At 36.6% G+C, this 23,195-nt stretch overlaps 1 protein-coding gene across 1 annotated transcript in view; it reads right to left on the minus strand.

Moving 5' to 3' along the window:
* Positions 1-1,231, minus strand: part of LOC109005495 (vacuolar protein sorting-associated protein 53 A) — a 33,597-nt gene extending 32,366 nt beyond the window's left edge. Inside the window, exons 1-4 of the mRNA XM_035689770.1 lie at positions 950-1,231; positions 740-834; positions 381-437; positions 52-202 (exon numbers count right to left, since the gene is read on the minus strand). Of these exons, the coding sequence (XP_035545663.1) occupies positions 52-202; positions 381-437; positions 740-834; positions 950-998 (352 nt within the window). The 5' untranslated portion in view covers positions 999-1,231. The remainder of the gene's footprint in view (positions 1-51; positions 203-380; positions 438-739; positions 835-949) is intronic.
* Positions 1,232-23,195: the final 21,964 nt, after the last annotated feature.

Below are 23,195 nucleotides of genomic sequence, written 5' to 3' on the forward strand. Positions count from 1 at the left end.
CTATTGACTTTCATGCCTAACAATAAATATAGTAGGGTAACACAAACAAACCTAGCATTGTAAGACGATGAAGAGCTGTAATTGTAGTCGTTACATGCTTCTTCGCAAAGTCCAACTTTTTAATGTCACGACATATTTCCTGAACCATCATTTCACTTTGCTCAGCTTTGCTTTTTATTTCCCGGATCTTATACATAAGTTCCTGCATTAGCAGAAAAAAAATGTCCAAAAATGATAACCCCAAATAAAGACTAGAAATGCCAAATACAGCATTAAGAGGCTTAATCATAAGAGTAACGCAAAATGCTTAGGATGGACAAACTGAATCCAAGTGAGTGGTTTTGACGATAATATGAATAGATGCTTAGAATCAGACAGACCTCCACAGCACCCGTAGCAGCAGCAAGATCCTCCTTGGCTTTGGTTCCTGAATTACTCTGAAATCACAGAAGCTGAGGCATCAAAAAACTAAAGAGGATGGTATGAACCATATCTTTTGAAAGCCCAAGCATGTTCATTGTCCTACTAATTGTGCTAACATAAATGAATGATTTTGCAAATACCCTGCAATTTATCTTAATTTTTAATAAGTTCTGGATTTTATAGAAAACTAGTGACATCCAAAGCCTCAGCCCACGGTGTTACAAATGGAAAAGCCCACACAAGGCCGTAACACAGTCTATACAACATTGAGAATTGAGATGAAGACATCAAAATACAAGTGGCCAAAAATCATGACCTGTTGGCGAACAGCTGCCAATATTCCAGCATCCACGCGACGAATCTCACTGTGTATCTTTTGCATGAGTGGCTCAACACCAGATAAAGATGCCTCTGGATACTCACCACATAACGCCAACATCATAATAAGCACCACATAAGAATAAAATTATGGATTACATAATTTGGGGAACAAAATTAACATAAAATAGCAGGAGAAAGAGTAAACCTGTAGGGAACATCTGGTTGATGTATTCCAGCGCGCTCGACTTGTCCATGGTCGGTGGCGTGGTGGCGTGGTGGCGTGGTCCTCGTGGAAGCTTGAACCGAAACTTACATGAATTTCTAATGGATCTCAATTTCCTTTTGAATCCATTAGAGAGAGAGCGAGATAGAGAGAAGGTCCAGTCCGAAAGGTGCGAAGATGGTGCAGCGAAGATGGTGTGCCACGTGAGGGAGCTGTGCAATGTCACGAACTGCAGGGACTGGAACTGAGATCTGAGGAGTTGAGGAACGGAAATGAAGTCGCGGGTGGGAGAATGACTAGAAGGAAGACGTGGGCTAGCTACGGGCTTGGGCTTTCACACCAGGCTGCGACGTTGGAATTAGTCTGCGTGGTTGGATTACTTCAATGGGTTTAGGCCCACTTAAACGAGACACGTAATAGGCTTTTTTTTTTTTTTTTTTTTCCTTATGCTTCTTATTAACTCAGGCCTACTTTGTTTTCAGAAAATATATCATCTCATTTCATCATTACAATTTTTTTAACTTTTAATATAAAATAAAATAAACAATTCAACTTTTTCAAATCCTAAAACAAAAATAATATTAAAAAATATATTCTAATAATATTTTATTCAATATTTTAATTTTAATCTCAACTCATGTCATCTCATCTGCGAAAACAAATCAGCCTTTAATAGTTGGCCTACGAGGCCTATTAGAGAGGAAGAATTCCCTCAAATAACTGTATTGTAGCAGACAATATTTTTCATTCAGAAAGTATCATAATCTTTTTCCTTTTACCTCTTCTTCCTTCTACTACTGGAGGTTTTTTCACTCTTCAAGTGAGATATTTCATTTACGATACTCTACTAATTCATACAAATCACAGGGGTGTGTTACATGCAAATTTGTTACTTGTGGGTTGAAGTCGAAGTGCAATAGTGCTTTTCGGGGAAGCAGTATAAGCAATGTGCACGAGGTTGTTGCAATAATGATGGCCCGAAAAGGCTTCTTTGTGGTCCGTTTAGTGCTACGGAAGATTGGTTTCGATCGCGAGGTATGTCATTGAAGAAAGGGTCTATTTGGCAACAAGGATAGTAATCATGCAACACTAGTTTGCTTTCATAAAATATCTCATCTAATCATTAGAACTTTTCCAACTTTCAATACAAAATAAAATAAATAATTCAACTTTTTCAAATCTCAAAACAAAAATAATATTAAAAAAAATATATTTTAACAAGATTTTATTCAACTTTTTAACTTTACTCTCAACTCATCTCATCTCATCTCATCTACGAAAACAAACGAGCCCTAAGAGTCGGGCTACTCTAGCCCACTCATTTGACCGATAGTGTATTTTTTTTTCTATTCACATTTTTATAATATACTTAAATATTTTTAAAAAATAAAAAAAAATCATCAATACATTTAAAATCACTTCCTTAATCACTAAGTAAAAAAAAAAAAGGTCAAGCAGTCACTTGGAGCGGTCAAAGTAGGAGGCAAAGTAGTGTTTTCCTACAACTAATTCACAATGAAAAATGCTAGATACAATCATGAAGTATACTAGTGTCGCGCACTCCCTTTAAAAAAGTAGATAAATATGAGACTTATATAAAAACATTATTTTTTAATAGTGAAGTCCACTTTGTTTCAAAGAAAGTGCATGACGCTTGTACACTCTATGACTGTATCCGTCATTACTCATTCACAATTACTTCATATTTACATATTCCTTATATAAAATTCTCTTTAATTGCATCTAACATTTCACATTATCTGGCCAAGTTTTGGTGGGGACAAAGAAGAGAGGAAAAGAAGATCCATTGGATGAGTTGAAAGAAAATGTGCATTCCGAAACAAGCTACAGGGATGGGTTTTAAGGATCTCAGAATTTTGAATGAAGCTTTACTTGCTAAGTAGGGATGGCGATTAATGCAAGATGAAGACTCTTTGCTACACAGAATATTCAAAGAAAGATATTTTCCTAAGGGGAAGTTTCTAGAATTCAAAATGGGAATCAATCCATCCTATGTCTAGAAAGGTATATGGGAAGTTAAGGAGAAGTTGGCTCAAGGGTGTAGATGGAGGGTGAGGAATGGAAAAGTAATTTAAATCTGGAATGATATTTGGATTCCTGGTTTCAGATAGTTGAAGCATTCCACAAATGAGGATAAGATTGAGAATAAGGTGGCTAAGGTGGAAGAATTGATTGAAAACCAAAAAAGATGGTGGGATGTTTCCAAAGTTAGAACTCTCCTCCCACTAGTAGTAGCTACTGAAGTTATGAAGATAGTTCTTAATTCAGGAAAACATGAAGATGCATAGGTTCAGGCATATGAGAAGGATGGAAGTGCTTATAGATTATTTTGAGAACGGGAAAGGCATAGAGTGGAAGGGGAGTGTTCAAATGTGAGTAAACAACATTGAATATGGAAGGCAATTTGGAAGATGAATATTCCACACAAAGTGAAGGTATATACCTGGAGTGCATGCATAAATAGGCTACCTACAAAATCTAATCTAAAGAAGAGGAAGGTACTCGATGAAAAGAATTGTAAATTTTGTTCCAATGCAATAGAAGGCACAACACATGCCTTAATTTACTGTCCAAGCCTAAAGGAAAGTTGGATCATAAATTTATCTGATTTGAGTAATATTGCTAATGAACTCGACTTTGTAGATATTGCTAGACATATATGTGAAAAAGGCAATATGGAGAATCTAGAAGTGTTTTTTCTAATTGCATGGGGTTTTTGGTTTAGAAGAAATCAAGTGATATTTGAAAACAAGCTTTTGCATACTGACTATGTGATCAACCATGCTCTCTCTCTATGCAGAAAGCTTTCACAAGCATAAAAAAGGAACCATTGAGAAATATTAAGAAGTGTTGTTTGTGGGAACCTCCACCACATGATGCTATGAAACTGAATGTAGATTGGGCAATGTTCCATGATCAACAGTGTGTAGGTGTGGGACTTTTAACTCCCTAGTCCCGGAGGGGTCGAAGAGTTACTACATTGCACTTAAAATTATATATCACAATACAGCTGTAACTCCAATTTCTCAATTACATATATATCTCATTGTTTTAAACCGACTACCTCAATAACTAAAGAAAGACACCACCAAATCTCAAAATAAACGTCAACTTTTCAGAATATCAAATCGACAAAGCAAAACAAAACTACTAAATAAACTCTCCAATAATCAAAAATACCCTCTTTGTACTTAATCTGCTATGCTCACACAGTCTTACCCATGCTTTCTATTCTTGTTCTCCAGCTGAAACTTCCAAAACTGTAACACCTCGTATTTTAGTGTATATTTATTAAATGATTATTTTTATTTATTCTCTTGTTTGAAAGTTGTTGAATATTTAGTTGATTTATTTTTATGATTTTATTTTGTGAAAATTATTTTGATGTGCTTTCTTAGTATTAATTATGGTTATGCATTTAAATTGCTTTTCATTTTAAATTAGTTTATTGTTGGGTTTAATTATTTTATTTTCATTTAATCACTACGTTTAAATTATTTTATTTTACTTGCTGTTTTGAAATCGTTTCTATTGGATCATTTTTGTGACTCAAGATGTGAGGATTGGACCTCATTTCTTTCCCTTCATTTTTTCTTTTCCCTTTTTCTTTCTTCTCTTTTTCTTTTTTCCCATTTCTTTTCTTCTCTCTCTCTCTCCTCTCCCGCGCACTGCGTTGCTCTCCCCCTCACCCCGTGCGTTTTTCTTCTCCTCCCTAGCCCGCCGCCGTGCACCTCTGTCCGGCAACACCGCCCAGCCCACGACCTTCCCCACCCTCCGGCGACCTCCCCCTTTGGTTTTCAGCTCCTCACTCGCCGCCATTCTCCTCCACGCACTGCTTGAAGTCGCGGCGTTCTCTTCGCTCCAGCGCTGCCTTCGCACGGCCGTCGCGCCACCTCCGGCCACCATTTCTTCACCACTTCATCCTCGACCTCCTAGCAACCAAATGCACCTATCCTCACCTCTGATCTGCCACCGGTGAAGTACACCCAACTCCATTTTCGTTTTAGGCTTTTTTGGTCTTCAACCGCTGCCTACGCCGCCACCCATGATCAACCACCACCACTACTAGCTTCACCGACATCCCTAAGCCCTATCCTATCAATCTCGGGTCTTGGTTTGTCCTCGTTCAAAAGTGGGTTTTTGAGACCCATGGCCACAGTGCATTTGGCACTGTTTTGTTGCTGCGTTGCCGCTTCTTGCAACTCCGTGATCCTTCGAAAATTATAAAATAGCACTATAAGTATTTTTCCAAAGAACTTTCGTGATTTAAATGTATTTTTACAGTAGCTCATTTCACTGTGATTTGGTTGGTTTTGCCGAACTGAATCCAAGGAGTAAGGGGGTCGAATGGATTGGTGGATGAAGTTGTTTGTGTGTTTGGGTTGTGTTGAGTGTTGTTGGATGTTGGTTATTGAGATGTTTCATGTACATGGCATATTTGCATGCATGATCATGTTTGTAAAGGAAACTGGGTTTTCGTGTAATTGCATTCATGTTCATGTGTTTATTAAAAACTGGATTTTCATGTGAAATGATTTCTGGGTGCGTGTGTATCATGATCCCAAGCCGATATGGAGCATTATCTCGATGGAGCTCCTCTGGTCATTCGGGAGCGGAATATACTGAGTGATATTCCCTAAATTGTCGCTGGGCGACAATGGGATCGGACGAGATGGTCTCGTACCAACTTTGTAGCCCCTCTGCTAGCGAGGGTTAGAGGATACTTGGCCACGAACGCACTGGGTGCGGAACTGGGCATCACTACGAAGCCAGGACGTGCGGATGGTCCCTAGGGGAGATCATGGTGCATATGGTAATAATGGATTAATGAACCATTTTCTGGGAAAATAACGTGTGTTGGATATGGATTTTGTGTGAATCATTTTCTGGAAAAATGTTTTACGGTTATTTTTAGGCTAAAATGGGATTTCGGCGTGTGTTGGAAAATATTCATTTTCAGGAAAAATGATGTTTTGGGCATAATGCATATTTCATCATATGCATGCATTATTATCTCGTGGTTATTTGGATTATACTTACCTGCAGTACCATTTATGGTAATGCAGATTTCGATGTAGATGATGCTAAGGGCGAGCCTGAGGATTCGGCTCCGCCAGAGGAGTGATCTGGGATCACTCGTTCATGTATTGGACTTGTATTATATTTATTTTGGATGACTATATAACTCTTTTAAACCACTTTTACTGATGTTTTAAATTGTGTTAACAATTCTGGTACTTAGTTGACTTACTTAAATTGTCCGCTGTGTTTTTGTTGTACACTTTATGCATGTACACACTTGATACTTATCGTTGGGATGCGTGACCGTATTGTCACCATCCGGGTGTTTCGATTCTCGTGTTCTTGTAAATGTGAGTCGGGGGTGCCACAAAAACATCTGAAAATATTGTAGAGATAAGGGGGTGAGTTATCAACAATTCAGTAAGCAAATGATATATGCTAGTATATAAACATGAGCCTTTTCAGAAAGTTCGGTATGTAGAAACAAAAAATTTCATTTTTATATGTACATCTCAAAATATGTTATCAGAAAAATCAAAGCAACTTGTTAAACTGTTCATATTCAAAAATACTTTGACATAACATAACTAAACATCTTCTTCTTATCATATCATATCATATCAAATCATGCCACAATATCGTATCATATACCATGTTTAATCCCCATAATAGGGTTGTGCTATCCCCGATGACCAAATCAGGCAGTATCATATTGCTTCCAAAGTGGGTGTACTCATATCATATCATATCATGTTGGTAACAACATATTACATGAAACAGTATCATCATATTAGAATAAGAATCAGAATAAAACAGATAAGTCATGCCAAAGGTTTTTCAGATGCGTATCATATCAAACCATGTGCTGAACATATTCATATCATTTCTATATGATAAAAAACAGATCCAAATCATTTTCATGCGACATGTACAAAAATTCTCAGATATCATATTCGCTCTTTTGCACATTTCAAAAACATATTAAATATTACTCATATTTACACTATTCATGACAAAAGCTTTTCTTTCTCTTTCATACATATTTCATGAGTGAATGCAAAATATATACTGAGGTTGTTTTTCACTTTTTTTAAAAAAAAACAATATGCACATTTTTACAAATCAACCTTAATTCATTTCTTTTTATGCAAATCTAGTATAGGAATCCCGCTAACCTGAACTTTTTAGTTTTTTTGAATCTTTTCACAATCGTGCCGAATGAATACCAATCGTCACCTATACGGAATACTAAACGTTACTAGACTTCTAAAAAGATTTATTAAACTCTACATCTACTTAAATTCATACTAAGAAAAAAACTTTGATAACTATTATCAAAAATCTAATAAATACTATTATCATTAAATATATATTCTTAACTTATTATGATATAATATATATCAAATATGGAAAAACAACTTAAGTTCATTCTAAAAATTAACTTAATCATATTTAAAATTTATATCTCTATAAATTATTATTAAAACGATAATTTAATACAATAAAATAAAGTCCGTTAAAAATCGTTAACATAGTTTTTTGTAAAATACAACAAAACAAACTTAACAGAAACGCTCATATTCAGTCAGCTTATTACAAATATTCCAACAGTTTCAGAAATATAATACCTAGTCTACACTTACAATTTACAACATAATCAAATAATTATATCCAATTCAAATAATATATACAGCAGAAAATCATTTAGTAAGATAAACTTAAATCGGTTTTAAAGCATTTAGAATAAACTTAAAATCTTATCATTTATTAATGAAATTAGCTGTAAAATATTTAATAATTTAATTTAAATGCATAAATGTAAATTCTTATACTTCAAAGACCACTTAAAACAAGTTTAATATAAAAATCAAATATATAAGGACATTTTGAAAAATAAACATGACCGGTAAGGCTAGGTACAAGAAGTAATGTACGTGAAATAAATAAAAGAAATAAACTTGGACCAAAATAAAACTGTGCAACAGAGGCAACTCACCGACAGAGGAAGCCAGGGACGACGGAAGTGGTGGCTGGCTGGATCGACTATGTACGGCACGACTGGAGAGAGAGAGAGAGAGAGAGAGAGAGAGAAAAGGAGATAGGAGTCCGAGAGATGGGGAGGGGGCTGAGAAGGGCACCATGTAACGTACTTTGGGGGGAGGGGAGGGGCTTGGCCGTGCAGAAAAGGTGATGGTAGAGGTTGGGCGAGGTCGATGGTGGAGCACAGCAGCTGTAACAAGGTGCAGAATCCTGTGAGAGGCCGACGGAGGGGTGGCTCGATGGAGGATTTGAGCAAGAACTTGCCCTGTTTTTGCTTCTCAAAAACAGGGTTTGACTTCAACGTGGTTCCCGGTGGTTGGAGTTGTGAGTGTGGTGCATGTAGGGTGGTTCACATTGCGGCTGTGGCGACTAAGCAGAGATTGTCGTCCTGGTTGGTTGTGGTTGGTCTGGGTACATGGTGATGCGGCGTGGAGGTTCTATCGCAGAGGATGAACTGCGGCAGTGGAGGTGAGGCTGGGTTTGCATGGTGGTTTGAACGTTGGTGGTTCTTCTGGGTGGTTCCCACTTGCGGCTGAGCAATGGGCGACAGCGTTTTCCTGGACGATGAGGCTTTGGTGGTGGTTCCTTTCTCTCTGTGCCGAGTTGTTTGTACACGGGACTGCGTGGTTGGCTTTGGGAACTTGAGGGGCAACAAGACTGATCTAAGAACAGGGAGAGGGATAAAAAAAAATGAGGGAGAGTATTTGAGAGAAGTGAGGATGTGGGTAATGGAGAGGAAAAACTGTTGAGAAAAAAAAATGAAGAATTTCACTTGTGAGAAGTAACCAACTGCAAGATAAACCAAAACTACCGAGTGAAATGGAATCTGAAGAATTTTGAGAAGAGTGCTGATACACTTACAACACCTTATACAACACATTGTACAACAATGTGTTGTATAAGGGTTATTATGGTAAAATCACCTTATTTTTATAAGGTGATTTTACCATAATACCCCTTATACAACACATTGTTGTACAATGTGTTGTATAAGGTGTTGTAGGTAAATCATTTTCCTTTTGAGAAATGTCTATCTCACGGGATGTAGATAGAGAGAGTATTGTATTGTTTATATACTAGTTACAAGGATACAAGAAGCTCATCAATAGCTTTGTACAAATAAGGCAAGAAACGTAAATGTCCTGCTAGACTTTCCAAACCTATATAATTGACTTAAAACATATACAATAGACTTTCCAAGTATAGTGGAGCAAGTCTGTCAAGGAGGATATGCAACTGATTCACTCGTATCATGTGGTTGATTTGGTGCTGATACGTTATCAGTCCCCCTCAAACCTGGCTGAGGATCTGGGCAAAGGCCAAGTTTGATACGAAACGCCTGAAAAAGAGGTTTGGACAATGGTTTGGTGAAGATATCAGCCAGTTGGTTTGGAGTATGGCAGTAGAGATTCATCAAACACAACATGTCGTGAAACATAGATATGGCCAGTAGGTGGATATAAGCATTTGTACCCTTTATGTTTGGGCTATAACCAATAAAAACAGAAGGCTGAGATTTTGGTTCCAGTTTATTGCTACGATATGCACCAAGATAAGGAAAGCACCGAGAGCCAAGAACTCGAAAAGTGTCATAGTCAGGTGTCTTGCCATATACTTGAGAGTAAGGAGAATCCATACCAAGATTGAGTGATGGCAACCTGTTTAAGAGGAAAATAGTAGTGGAGAAGCAATCAAGCCAAAAGCGAGATGGAAGTTGTGCATGAAACATCATTGCTAAACCAAGTTTTGTAATGCTACGATGCATGCGCTCAGCTTTACCATTTTGTTCTAGAGTCTTTGGACAAGCAGACTGATGATGAATGCCATGTTGTTGAAGATATGTTGCAAAAGATCTACTTGCAAATTCACCCCCTTCATCGCTTTGGAAAATGCAAATTTTAGCATCAAACAGGCATTGTACATAAGAATGTAACTGTTTGAAAGCATCAAATAAATCTGACTTGTGTCAAAGAGGAATAAGCCACATAAAATTTGTAGAGTCATCAACGAAGATAGCATAATATCTGTATTTATCCCGAGAAGAAAGAGGGGCTGGTCCCCATAGATCACAATAAAGTTTAGTGAAAGGAGTGGTAATTTTATTATTACTAGAGGCAAATGGGAGTTTACAAGACTTGCTCATTTGACAACTAGTACAAACACTCATAGATTGCAAAGAAATACAATTGATAAACTTCTTGGAATGGAGATAATTTAAGATACGATGCTGAGGGTGACCAAGTCTGTGATGCCAACATTGAAGGGATGCTTGTCTGAACCTGGTGGAGAACAATGCAATTGGAGAGGATGAATGATCGTGGGATCCCTCAAAAGTGTATAGGCCCTTCTTTTTCCACCCCTTCTCTATTATCTATTTGGAGATCCTATCCTTTAGCACAAAGCCAGGGCCATTAAACTCAAAAATAAGAGGATAGTCAGAAGTGAGTTTACTAACAGATAGTAAATCCTTCTGTATAGCAAGCACAACTGAGACATCTTTTAACTCTATAGAAGACGAACCAGATGAGAGTGTGGTAGTGCCAATATGTGTGATAGGTAGGATATGCCCATTACCGACCATAACTCCATCAGATTTTGTATAAGGAGTTGCAGAGTGTAGATTACCTGTGGATACTGTCATGTGATCAGTAGCAACTGTATTGAGATGCCAAGAAGAATCCTGCGTGTCACCAACTTGTACAGCAACAAATGCTTGAGGAAGATTATCTGTAGTGAATGAGTGATTGAATCGGTTAAAGCATTTTAGAGTTGTCTGATATTTCTTGTTACAGATTTGGCAGATTGGAGCATCATCCTTCTTGGTGGAGTATGGTGTGCTCCCTTGAGATTGGTTGCTACCAGAAGATTGTCGAGAAGAAGAAGAAGAAGAAGACTTGTTACCAGATTGGTTTCCTTGAACAAATCCTCTCCCCTTGGAATTAAAGGAGGCAGATTGGGCGCAACCCTTTTTGTTTTTGTAAATTTTCTGACCATAGAATACCATAGTAGGTTCGGGAGTGCTATCAATTTTGTGCCTATCAGCATAGCTTTCAAGTTGAGTGACCACTTCAGCATAGGATGGAATAGGAGGATGTAACATGGTAGCAGTAAAGATTTCAAAATCTTTGCCGACAACCATTGAGCAACCATTAAGATTTCTTGTGATCATGAACAGGTTTGCCAATGGCAGCAAGTTCATCACAGATAGTTTTGAAACGACGAAGATATGTACTCAGGCTATCAATGCCACGAGTAATAGAAGTGAGTTGTTGCTTCAGTGCAAGGTTTCGATCAGAGGACACTAGAGCAAATGCATAGATGAGTGCATTCCAAACTTTGGCAGCAGTGGCTAGACCAACCACAATGCCTAGCACTTCTTCTGAAAGAGTAGCAGTAAGCCAACCCTTTACCAAACGATCTGTCCTACGCCATTTATGGCACGCAGGATTTGGTTGCACTGCAGAATCAGAGGTGACAATGGTCACTGGTGGAGTAGAGATCTCACCAGTAATGAAGCCTTGAAGGTCATAGCTTTCAAGGATGTTGATCATTTGGGTTTTCCATAAAAGAAAGTTGGTGGACGAGAGTTTGATGGACACAAAGTTAGAAATGTTTTGTGTGACAGGGTAAGGGTATTCCTCGGAGGAAGGAGATGAAAGGGAGGAGTTGGTTGACATGGTTTTGAAAAAAAAAAAACTCTCTATCTATTCCCGTAGGCTCTTGATACCATGAAGAGTTTTGAGAAATGTCTATCTCACGGGATGTAAATAGAGAGAGTATTGTATTGTTTATATACTAGCTACAAGGATACAAGAAGCTCATCAATAGCTCTGTACCAATAAGGCAAGAAATGTAAATGTCTAGCTAGACTTTCCAAACCTATACAATTGACTTAAAACATATACAATAGACTTTCCAAGTATGGTGGAGCAAGTCTATCAAGGAGGATATGCAACTGATTCACTCGTATCATGTGGTTGATTTGGTGCTGATACATTATCAGAATCGAGGGAGAAACTTTCAAGATGAAGAAATTCTGAGATGAGAGAAAAGGAAAGAAAACTCACCAACGTTGAAAGGAAGTAGCGCATCAAAGGGAACTCACAGAGTTGGCCAAAATGCAGGAGAGTGGGAGGCGTTTGCTGTAATGGGTTTGAAAGTGAAAATGATAAGAATAAACACAAAAATAAAGAGATTAAACCATTGGGATTGTGGGAGAAACTAAAAGAAAGGTGGAGAGATTTGGGGAAAAGAGGTGCAGAGGTGTGGGAAAGAAACTGAAAGGAGTTTCTCGAACGTGGGGATGAAATCGATGCGTGGAATTTAGAGGGAGAGGGAGAGGGTGACGTGGGGCATAAACCGTGGACTAGTGTAGTGCAACCACAATGCATCGCGGTGGAGTTTTCGACGTGGGCGAGAATCTTGCTGCTGGGTTGGTGAACGTGGGCGAAGTAACTAGAAAACTAAACAAGGGTTTTGAAGAACGATAAGATCCACTTATGATGCACGGGCTGAAAATATAATTATATATAATATTATAAAAGATGTGGGTTTTAGAATTTTGAAGAGAATGAGAATCTAGAGTTGTAATCCTAATCCATTTGAAATTGATACCAAACATTTTAAAAACAAAAACATGGACCAGATCCTCGAAAATAAATTGGCCCCATAGCCGAAATTCAAATTTACTCAACAAAATCTAAGTGAACTTTTCATCCACATATAAAATAAATACAAAACATTTGAACGCGAGTTTCGTGTTAGGCCTGAGTGTTATCACAATAGTCATGTGAATGTAATAATGGCTGCCACTTAAAAAGAACACATTGTCAATGAGCCATCATTTATTGAATTTATTGCTTTGCTAAGAGGATTGCAACTGCGTATCCACATGGGATTGCAAGAACTTATTGTAGAAAGTGACTCTCTTCTTGTGGTTCAAGCTATCCAAGGAAAGAGAGCACCAACATCATTGCCGAGTAATCTCATAAGGGACATCCAGGAGCTAACGAAGAGGTTCCCAAAATGCCAAATCAACATGTGGGGGACGATGGGCGGCATTGCAGCTCATAAACTTGCTAGAAATGCATAGAATGCAGAGACATTAATGTGTGGTGGGAATCTTACCCAGATCTTATTTTTTTAAGTCATTTGGACTAACATTCATTTGTAACTGATAATTATCAATGAAGTTTATTTTGATATAAAAAAACATTTCACATCATCAACTAATGAATTTAATTTTATAAAATTTTTTAGAGATATAATATTTTTGTTTTTTAAATTCAAATACATAAAAAAAACTTTAGACTTTTAATATTCTAATAAACAATTGTATAAAAGTTATGTAACTTCGTATCTTTGTAGTTATCAACTCTGTTGTGCAAAATAATGCAAAAAGAAAAATTCTATTCATCATCCCTACACCACACTCCTCTTTTATTTCTTATCTTTTTACTTTTCTATTCTTAAAAAAGTAATGATGATAGGCAGAAGAACTAGGGGTGGGCAGCGAGGCTTCGCACCCCGTCGCCCCACCTTGCATCTGGCCCTATAGCGGGGGCGAGGGACAGGTAAAGCCCAACCTCGCCCTGCACCTTTTTTTTATATATAAATATATATTTATATATAAATATTTATTATTTTTACTATATATAAATATGGTAATATATATTAAGTAGAACTTTTACTTAATACTTTATGTAAGTTGTAATGTAGTAGAGTGACCCTTTTATGGATTGCCTTCACAATACAAGTTTCACACTTAAGTAATGTGAGACTCTTGTATTACACTATAACTTACGCAAATTTACAAATTTAAATTTAAAATTTGAGTTTAAAAATGTGTTTTTGATCACTTTTAGACACAAGAATAACTTTTGGGCTTAATAGACTATAGTCTATTATTGAAGTGGGCAGGGCCAAGGCAGATTGGGAGTTCGCCCCGCTCTTGGTATGCAGGGGTAGGGGTGAAAACCCTACCCCCGGCCCATGCTAGATGGGGGGCAGGGAGGGGGCCATCTCGCACCATATGGTGCGGGCAGCAACCTAAGAAGAGCTCTTGCAAAAAATAAGCATATTGTTTGAGCCATTTTAACCTAACCAAGTGATTGCACTACTATTGTAACACCCCGTATTTTTTTAGTGTATTTTTTTTATTTGAAGGATTATTTGTTATTAATTTGAAATTTGATTATCTTGTTTTAAATTTTCAGATTTCAGTGGGTTTATTTTTTTATGATTTTTAATTTGTGAAAATTAAGTTTGACATGTTTCCTTAATATTAATTATTGTTATGCATTTAATTTTCTTTTCATATAAAATTAACTTTTTGTTGGATTTAATTATTTATTTTATTTTTAATCACTACGTTTGAATTATTTTATTTCACTTACTGTTTTAAAATCGTTTCCGTTTGATCTTTTTTGTGACCCAAGATGTGAGGATTGGATCCCATTTCTTTACCTCATTTTTTTTTTCTTTTTCCCTTTTCCTTTTTTTCCTTTTCCTTCTTTTTTTTTTCTTTTCTTTTTCTCCTCTCCTCTCCCGCATGCCGCACGTCTCTCCCCCTCCCTCTCTCCATTCGTTCCTTCGTCCCCCAGCCTGCCACCGTGCACCGGCGGTGACTGACACCGCCCCTCCCTCTCACCTTCCCTTCGACCGGCGACCACCTCCCTGTAATTTCAGCCCTCCTCGCGTCGCCGTTAGCCCCCACGCACCACACCAAGCCGCGGTACTCCTTGCGCCGCTACGCCGCCGTCGATCTACCTCCGGCCACCATCTTCTCACCACATCATCCTCGACCTTCTAGCAACCTAATGCACCCATCCTTGGCTCCAATCTGTCACTGGTGAAGCCCCATCTATCTCCATCTCCGATTTGAGCATTTTGGCCTTAAACCGCAGCCCACGCCGCCACCCATGGCCAACCGCCACCACCACTAGCTTCACCGACATCCCTAAGCCCTACCTAGCAATCTCGGGTCTTGGTTTGTCACCATTCAAAAGTGAGATTTTGAGACCCACGGCCACAGTGCTTTTGGCACTGTTTTGTTGCTACGTTGCTGCTTCTAGAACCTCCGTGATCTTTCAAAAATTATATTATAGCATTGTAAGTATTTTCTCAAAGAACTTTTGAGATTTAAATGTATTTTCGCGCTATCTCATATTTACTGTGAATTGGTTGGTTGTGCCGGATTGAGTCCGAGGAGTAAGGGGGTCGGTTGGATTGGATGATGGAGTTGTTGGTGTGATTGGTTTATGCTATGAGATTTGTTGGCTGTTTCGAGTTTAAATATCGATGTTTTGTGTTTGACGTGGATTATGGTGGATATTGGTGATTTTAGGAAGTGATGATATATTTTGGGATTATGAACGTTTTAAGTTTTGAGGAATTAAAATAGGTTATTTAAGAAGCTTAGACTTAAATATTGAAATTTGTGATTGATTGAAAACTTACGAAAATTATGTGATTATTTTTATAGGTGACGATTTATAGTCGACTCGACATTTTTGAGGAAATTTCTGAAAAGCTAAGTTGCCCAGGTAAGCAGGGTTCATATACTAGTTTTGTATAAAAGAAATTAAATAAGGTTGACTTTGAAAATAAGCATGTTTGTTTCTTTAAAAGAACTATGAAAACGACCTCAGATGTTTATTCTGCATATGCATAAATTCAATATAAGAGAAAGTATTTTTCTGTCATGACTGATGTAGACATGAGCTAGTTTTGTGTGTTTTGTTTCTGAACTATGCAAAAGAGCGAATATGAAAATCTAAAAGTTTTGTTATGAACAAACGAAAATATTTTGATTCTGTTTATCTTGAACATGTGAAGTGATCTAAAGCTATTAAGTATTTTGTTTTAATATGATGTATCATCTGAAAACTTTGGCATGAAGTTCTGAATCTGTATATGATGGTGATCTGATTCTGATGATATCTATTCTATTTTCTGTTAAGGCCCAGCCACGGGTATAATGGTGGTTTATAACCCTACCACGGGGGTGAAACATAGAATATGGCCCAGCTATGGGTATAATGGTAGTTTATAACCCAACCACGGGGGTGAAACATGGTATACGGCCCATCCATGGGTATAATGGTGGTTTATAACCCTACCACGGGGGTGAAACATGGAATACGGCCCAGCCACGGATATAATAGTGGTTTATAACCCTACCACGGGGTGAAACATAGTATACGGCCCAGTCACGGGTATAATGGTGGTTTATAACCCTATCACGGGGGTGAAACATGGAATATGGCCCAGCCACGGGTATAATGGTGGTTTATAACCCTACCACGGGGGTGAAATATGGAATATGGCCCAGCCACGGGTATAATGGTGGTTTATAAACATGGAATATGGCCCAGCCACGGGTATAATGGTGGTTTATAACCCTACCACGGGGGTCAAACATGGTATTTGTCCCGATGTGATGCTAAGAGATGATATGATTATAATGTTTTAGTTTGGAAATGCCAATAGATTTTCTTTTTGAAAACAAGTTTGTTTTTCTGAAAATTTCACTCCGATGTTTTGTAATAAGTTTTGTTTATGCATTTTAAAAGAAAATTTGTTGTTTCTGCATTCTGAAAGTAAATGTCTTGTTCTGCATACCGAATTTTATAAATGCTCATGTTTACATGCTAGTATATGCTCTCTGCTTATTGAGTTGTTGATAACTCACCCCTTATCTCCACAATATTTTTCAGATATTTTGATGGTTTAGCTGAGGATCAAGATTTTGAGGCTTTGGGTGAGATGATGTATGTATAGTGGCTTGAATCAAATTTTTCTTTATGATATTGGGAATTTGGGGTCTATTTTTATATTGTCGGAATGTGAGTTTAAGTGCTAGGAAGTAACTCTCCGACCCGTGTGGGACCGGGGCGTTACAACTATTTGTTCTTTTTGCCTTAAAACTTTTTGTTTCCTACTCCCACCTCTGCTTCCAATACAATTTCTAAATCACCTAACTTATTTTAAATCATTTTATTTATTAATTTTAGCCTTCAACTTCCACTTTCCTCGATATGGTCAAAACTTTCATACATGTAGGTTCATCAAACATAAATCCATGCTACTGTACTCACTAAATTCACGGATTCAAACAAGCACAGTCACCTTTCAAGTAACATTGTGATTGTGAAGAGGTAAATTACACCAAACCCAAAATAGATCTCAAGGCCCAGCACATCAAGGGGGTCATCATTAGAAGCCAAAGGAAGGTAGAGGGTGAGGTGAATAATATTAAGCTCCGAAAGAGCTATTTTTCTATATTGCAATCTTTTAATTCTCTTGTTATTTCTCTTTAATTTTACACTAGTTTTCTCTCCCTCATAAGATCTTTTAATATTTTTTTAAACTGCATTTAAATTTTTATCTAAAACAATGATAAAAATCAGGATAACAAAAAAAGAGGCGAAACACCAGCCACAAGAGCCACACCTCGTGGTTAGCCACCGTCGGCCACCCTTTAATGGCCCTCTACAGGCTTCCATGGGCGGCCAATCTAGTTAGCTAATGGTGGCCACCCACTTGGGGGACTCGACCTAGCTACCTCCCCCTGCCCCTCCCCCCCCCCAAAATCCTATTTTAAAGGGCCAATAGGGGTGTGGCCACCAAGGGCCACTACCTTGTGGGTGGCCATTTTTTTTTCCCTCTCTTTTCAAATTTGAATTATATATTTTTTTATCGTTATTTGTTAAAAACTATCCAAAAAATAGATAGTGGTTGGGTGTAATGTGAATATCAAATCTGCTTATCCACTCTACACAAGCTATACCAGTTACCAGCTCGGGTATCAAGGCATGTTTGGACACTGAGAATTCTTAAAATTCTCAAACTTTCTCATAATTTGTTCTCAAACACAATACACTTTTCTATTTAAACTTTTCAACTTTTTCATCTAATAATTACCTAATCATTATTCAAACACAAAAATCAATACGATTTTTACCGACTTAAAAACAAAAATAATATTTAAACAATTTTTAATTTTATAATATTTTTATTTAACTTTTTCTCTCTTCTTTCTCAAAATCCAATAAAACATTCTCACTCAAACCATTTCATTACTATTCAAAAAATTCTGATAGACTCCAAGTATCCAAACATGCCCTGAATATCTGGTCTGAACTAGATAAAACCCGACCCACACCCATACATCGAGGAGTGAGAAATAAATGACCAGTGCAGATTCTAGTATTCAGAGTTCATTGGATCTGAGCACCATGGAGGCTCTCATTTGCACATAGAATTGGCTAAGTTCAAAGCCTATTGGACTAGATATTGATGATACGAAGAGGTATAGACTTGAGTTGTGTAACTTTATGCGTTTAACCTTCATTTTTAAATGACTAATTAGATATTTTATTGTTTTAATTATAACTTTTAATTTTTCTATTTTTTGAGACCTAGCTATGAACCCCAAAATAATTGTAGAGGATTGAGACAGATGCATTATGGGTGGGAATATGGTAGATCATTAACTTTCATGTGAAATACTTTACTGTTAGTATGTTTAATTTGACTAAGTAGTATAATGTCTAACTTTTTTTAATTTCCAAAATATGCAGGATACTTGGAGTTTGAGGAATTCGGTGTCGAGAATTATTTATCGTAACTTTGTTTGTCATACATTATAGCTTTTTTTAATCTTGATACATTGTAACTTTTTTTTTTTTTTAATTTTGATACATAGTAAATTCATTGAGGAGTTTGCCAGTGAGTTTGGTGACACGAAAGGGGTGTAATGTTTGGTGACTTTGGTGGTGGACTTTACAAGGGTGTAATGTGTTGTAACTTTGGTCATGTTGGTGACTTTTGGTTGTGATTGTGGTGGTGGACTTTAATGTAGGTATGTGTAATGAGTTGCTGTGTAGGGGTGTAATGTTGTTGCATTTGGTTATGATTGTGCTACTAGAATGTTGCATTTTTAATTTAGGTTGTGATTGTGATTGTAGTGTGGTGGTGCAATATAGGTAATTTCCTCTTTTAGTGATTGTGATTGTGATTATGCATATTTTTTCTCTTTTGTTTTGTAATGTTTATGATTTCCTTTTATATATTTTTTGGTTTTTTTACAGTATTTTTCTGCAATGGGCCGAAACTGAAGCCCACTAGGTTGATATTGGTTTTTAGTATTTTTAAAATTTTTTTAACATGTTTTTCAGAATTGGGCTGAAAGTCAATAGAAATTGGGTGTTGGGCTGGCCCAACTTTGATTGGAGTTGGAATCGGAGTCCAAAATCACCTCTGATTCTAGTCAAAGTAAGAGTTAGGAGGTGGGCTTCCGGAGCCCGTTGGAGCACAACCCTAGAATACCATATAATACGAGCGATTAATTGAACAAGACTTCTGCCAATGACGTCAACTGGCAACCACCCTAGTCCTTGAGGATCATGGGGCCTTTAGCTTTGAGGTTCAAATCCCTCCAAGAGCATTAGCATTAACATTGCATTTGCTATCTCATTAGACAAATTTTGTCTACATCATTCATTTTGTCTTTTGTCTATCCAACTTAAAACTTAATTCCACACTGAACTATTCATCTAAACTATACATAATAATAAAATATTATTTATTTTCAAATTTTATATTATTTAAAAAAAATCATATTTCGCATATCTATTAGCTATATTTATTTATCAAATAAAATTTATTTTATTTTTATAACGCCCCATCCCCGAGGGTTCGGAGAGTAAACTCATATTACCTGATGATTAACTCCAACACTGCTAATATATTTCCAAAAGCTCTAAATTAAACGTAAACACTTCAAATTTAATTAACTACACAAACTCATATATCAAACCCTCAATACAGTAACCCGAAAAAAATATCAACTTCTCTACATGTCACTTAAACTCACATTTCAACAATATAATTAACAAAAAGATCACCAATACTCATCGAAAACTTTTTATTCTTAATCCACTATTCTTAAGTCATCTCATCCAATGCTTCATAGTCTTGATTCTCAGTTGAAAAATCTAAAATCATCTGAAAATATTATAAAGATAAAAGAGGTGAGTTATCAACAATTCAGTAAGTAGAGAACATATACTAGTATGCAAACATGAGCATTTACAGATTTCAAAATGTAGAACAAAACACTTTTTATTTTCAGATTGCAAAGTCATAACATGTTATCAAAAATATCAGAGCAAAAGTTCAAAAATATTCTTATTTAAAATTTCCTTAGCACAGCATAACTGAAACATCATATCAGAACATAATTCCATGTTAAACCCCTGTGGTAGGGTTGTGCAAACCCCGGTAGCCAACCGAGCATAAACAAAATGTAAATCTTCCCCTTATCATTCTCGGAGCCCCGAGTGTGGACATAGGAAAGACCACGCAGAAAACTACTTTGTTTTCAAAGTGGGTGCACCAGAAACAGAAAAGTTGGTACCAACCCAAACAGAAGCTATAGTTTTATACCCGTGGTAAGGTCAAAACAGAACAGAAACAGAATGTCATGCTAGAGGTTTCAGAAATCACATCATATCACATCAAAGTACAGAGCATTTTCAGAACATAATAGAATCAGATCACAAAAATATAATTTATGCACAATTTTTCGTCTTCGCTCTCCTTTGCATAGTTCAGAAACAGAATGCCAAAACTTTGCTCATGTCTACACCAATCATGACAGAAAGTACTTTATTCTTATTTATAATTTCATGAGTCATGCAGAACAAATAACTGAGGCCATTTCAAAATTTATTTTCATAACAAAACATGTATATTTTTCCAAGAGGAACCTCAGTTCATTTTATTTTTATACAAAGTCTAGCATAGGAACCCTGCTTACCTGAATTTCTGAGCTTTTCAAAAATTTTCCTAAAAAATATTGAGTCGACTATAAATTGTCACCTATAAAAATAATCATGAAATTTTTGTAAGTTTCCAATCAATCGCATATTTCGATATTTAAGCCTAAGTTTCTAAAATAACCTATTTTCATTCCTCAAAACTTAAAACCCTCAAAATTCTAAAATATATCATCACTTTTTAAAATCATCAATATCCACTATAACCAACGTTAAACTCAAAACATCAATATTTAAACCCGAAACAGCAAACAAATCTCACAGCATAAACCAATCACACAAACAACTCCATCATCCAATCCAACCGACCCCCTTACTCCTTGGACTCAGTCCGGCACAACCAACCAATTCACAATAAATATTTTTTAGCGCAAAAATAAATTTAAATCTCAAAGTTCTTTGGGAAACAATGCTATAATATATTTTTCGAAGGATCACAGACATACTAGAAGTGGTAGCACAACAACGAAACAGTGTATTTTGGGCAATGGTCGTGGGTCTCAAAAATTTAATTTTTGAACGGAGACAAACGAAGACTTGAGATTACTAGGGAATGACTTAGGTGTATTTGTGAAGCTACTGATGGTGGTCGTTGGCCGTGGATGGTGGCGTGGGCTGCGGTTGGAGGCCAAAATACCCAAATCGAAAAATGAGTGAGTGGCTTCAAGTGTGGTGGATCGGGGCTGAAGATGGGTGTGTTAGGTAGCTGGGAGGCCATTAGTGTTGTGGTGAAAAGGTGGTGGCCAATGGTGGCGCTAGAACGAAAGAGGGCAGCGGCTTGAGGCCGTGAGTGGGGACTAACGGCCGCAAGGGAGGAGCTGAAAACGGAGGGTTGAGGTTGCCAGCAGGAGGGGAAGAGAATGGGAGGGCCGGTGATAGACATGGACGGCGCACAGCGGCGCTAGGGCGGATGAAACAAATGGACGGGAGAGAGGGGAGGAGGGTGTTGCGCGCAGGAGGAAAGAAGCAGAGGAAAAATGAGGAGAAAAAGAAAGAGAAGAAGGAAAAGAAAAAGAGGGAAAAAGAAAAAGTGAGGGAAAGAAATGATGTCCAATTCTCACAATTTGGATTACAAAAATGATCCAACAAAAAGAATTTCCAAACACTAAGTTGAATAACAAAATTTAAACACAGTGACTAGTTAAAATAAAATAATAATAAAAATTTAACAATACAATAATTTTAAAGTCCAACATTGAACTAATTTAAAATAAAGAGCAATTTAAATGTAAAACAATAATTAATACCAAGAAAGCACATCAAAGTAAATTTCACAATTTAAAAATTATAAAATAAATCCAACTAGAAATCCGATAAATTTAAAACAAGAGAACCAATATTTAAATTAATTAAATAAAATCCTTCAATTAAAAAAAAAACTAAAATACGGGATATCACAAGTTTAATTATCATAATTTATAATGAGTTTTTTGATTAATAACATAACGATTATATCATTCATTTTAATTAAATTATTACTTTTTGCTTATATTTCGAATGCAAACCATTCGATAAAATCTAAACACATCTTATTCCCGTTTGGATTGGAGGAGAGATGGAGAAAAATGAAGAACTTGTAAATGCCTTGATCAATTTTGCGCAAGAAAGGAGAGAAAAATCAGGATAAAAAAAATAGTAAGCTTGTTCATAGAGAGAGAGAAAATAAGCTTAAAAAGTAGATGCTTAAATTACTATTCATCTTCATGTATATTTAGCTACTGTAGTTAACTATTTTTAATACTTAAAAATTAAAAGAAAATCATCTTCACATCACTGACATTTGCATAAGTATTTTAATTTTTTTTCCTAGTGAATAAAAGAAAGCATAGGTTGAGATTCTCCACCATTTGATCAAATTCTTGTATAGTAGACATAAATCTAGCAGAGTAATGGCTTCCTTAGACTGATTGCTCTGTACTTATTTTCAAGTAACTGCATGTACATAAAAAGGTAATATTTCATATATACTTGAAACCACCCTCACGGTTCCCTAATTTGTAGTAAGCATGTAGAGACAATGATATATACAAACGTCACAATTTAAAAAAAAAAAAAAAATCTTCTCCCATTATGTCACAAGAGTGGAAACAATGATTTTGCTTGCCTCCATTGCTTTGAATATGATTTCAAAACCCATTAGATGCTAATGGTATTAACTCCAATCATCGACTGCAACATGGCAAAATAATTACCATAAAAAAGTCTCATTTTAGGAAAGTCTCATTTTAGGAGAGTCTCAATTTATTGTAAATATTACCATATGGAAAGCCATAAACATGAAATCAATAGCTATAAACTAACCT

Source organism: Juglans regia, chromosome 4 (genome assembly GCF_001411555.2).
Source record: "Juglans regia cultivar Chandler chromosome 4, Walnut 2.0, whole genome shotgun sequence".
Taxonomy (NCBI): domain Eukaryota; kingdom Viridiplantae; phylum Streptophyta; class Magnoliopsida; order Fagales; family Juglandaceae; genus Juglans; species Juglans regia.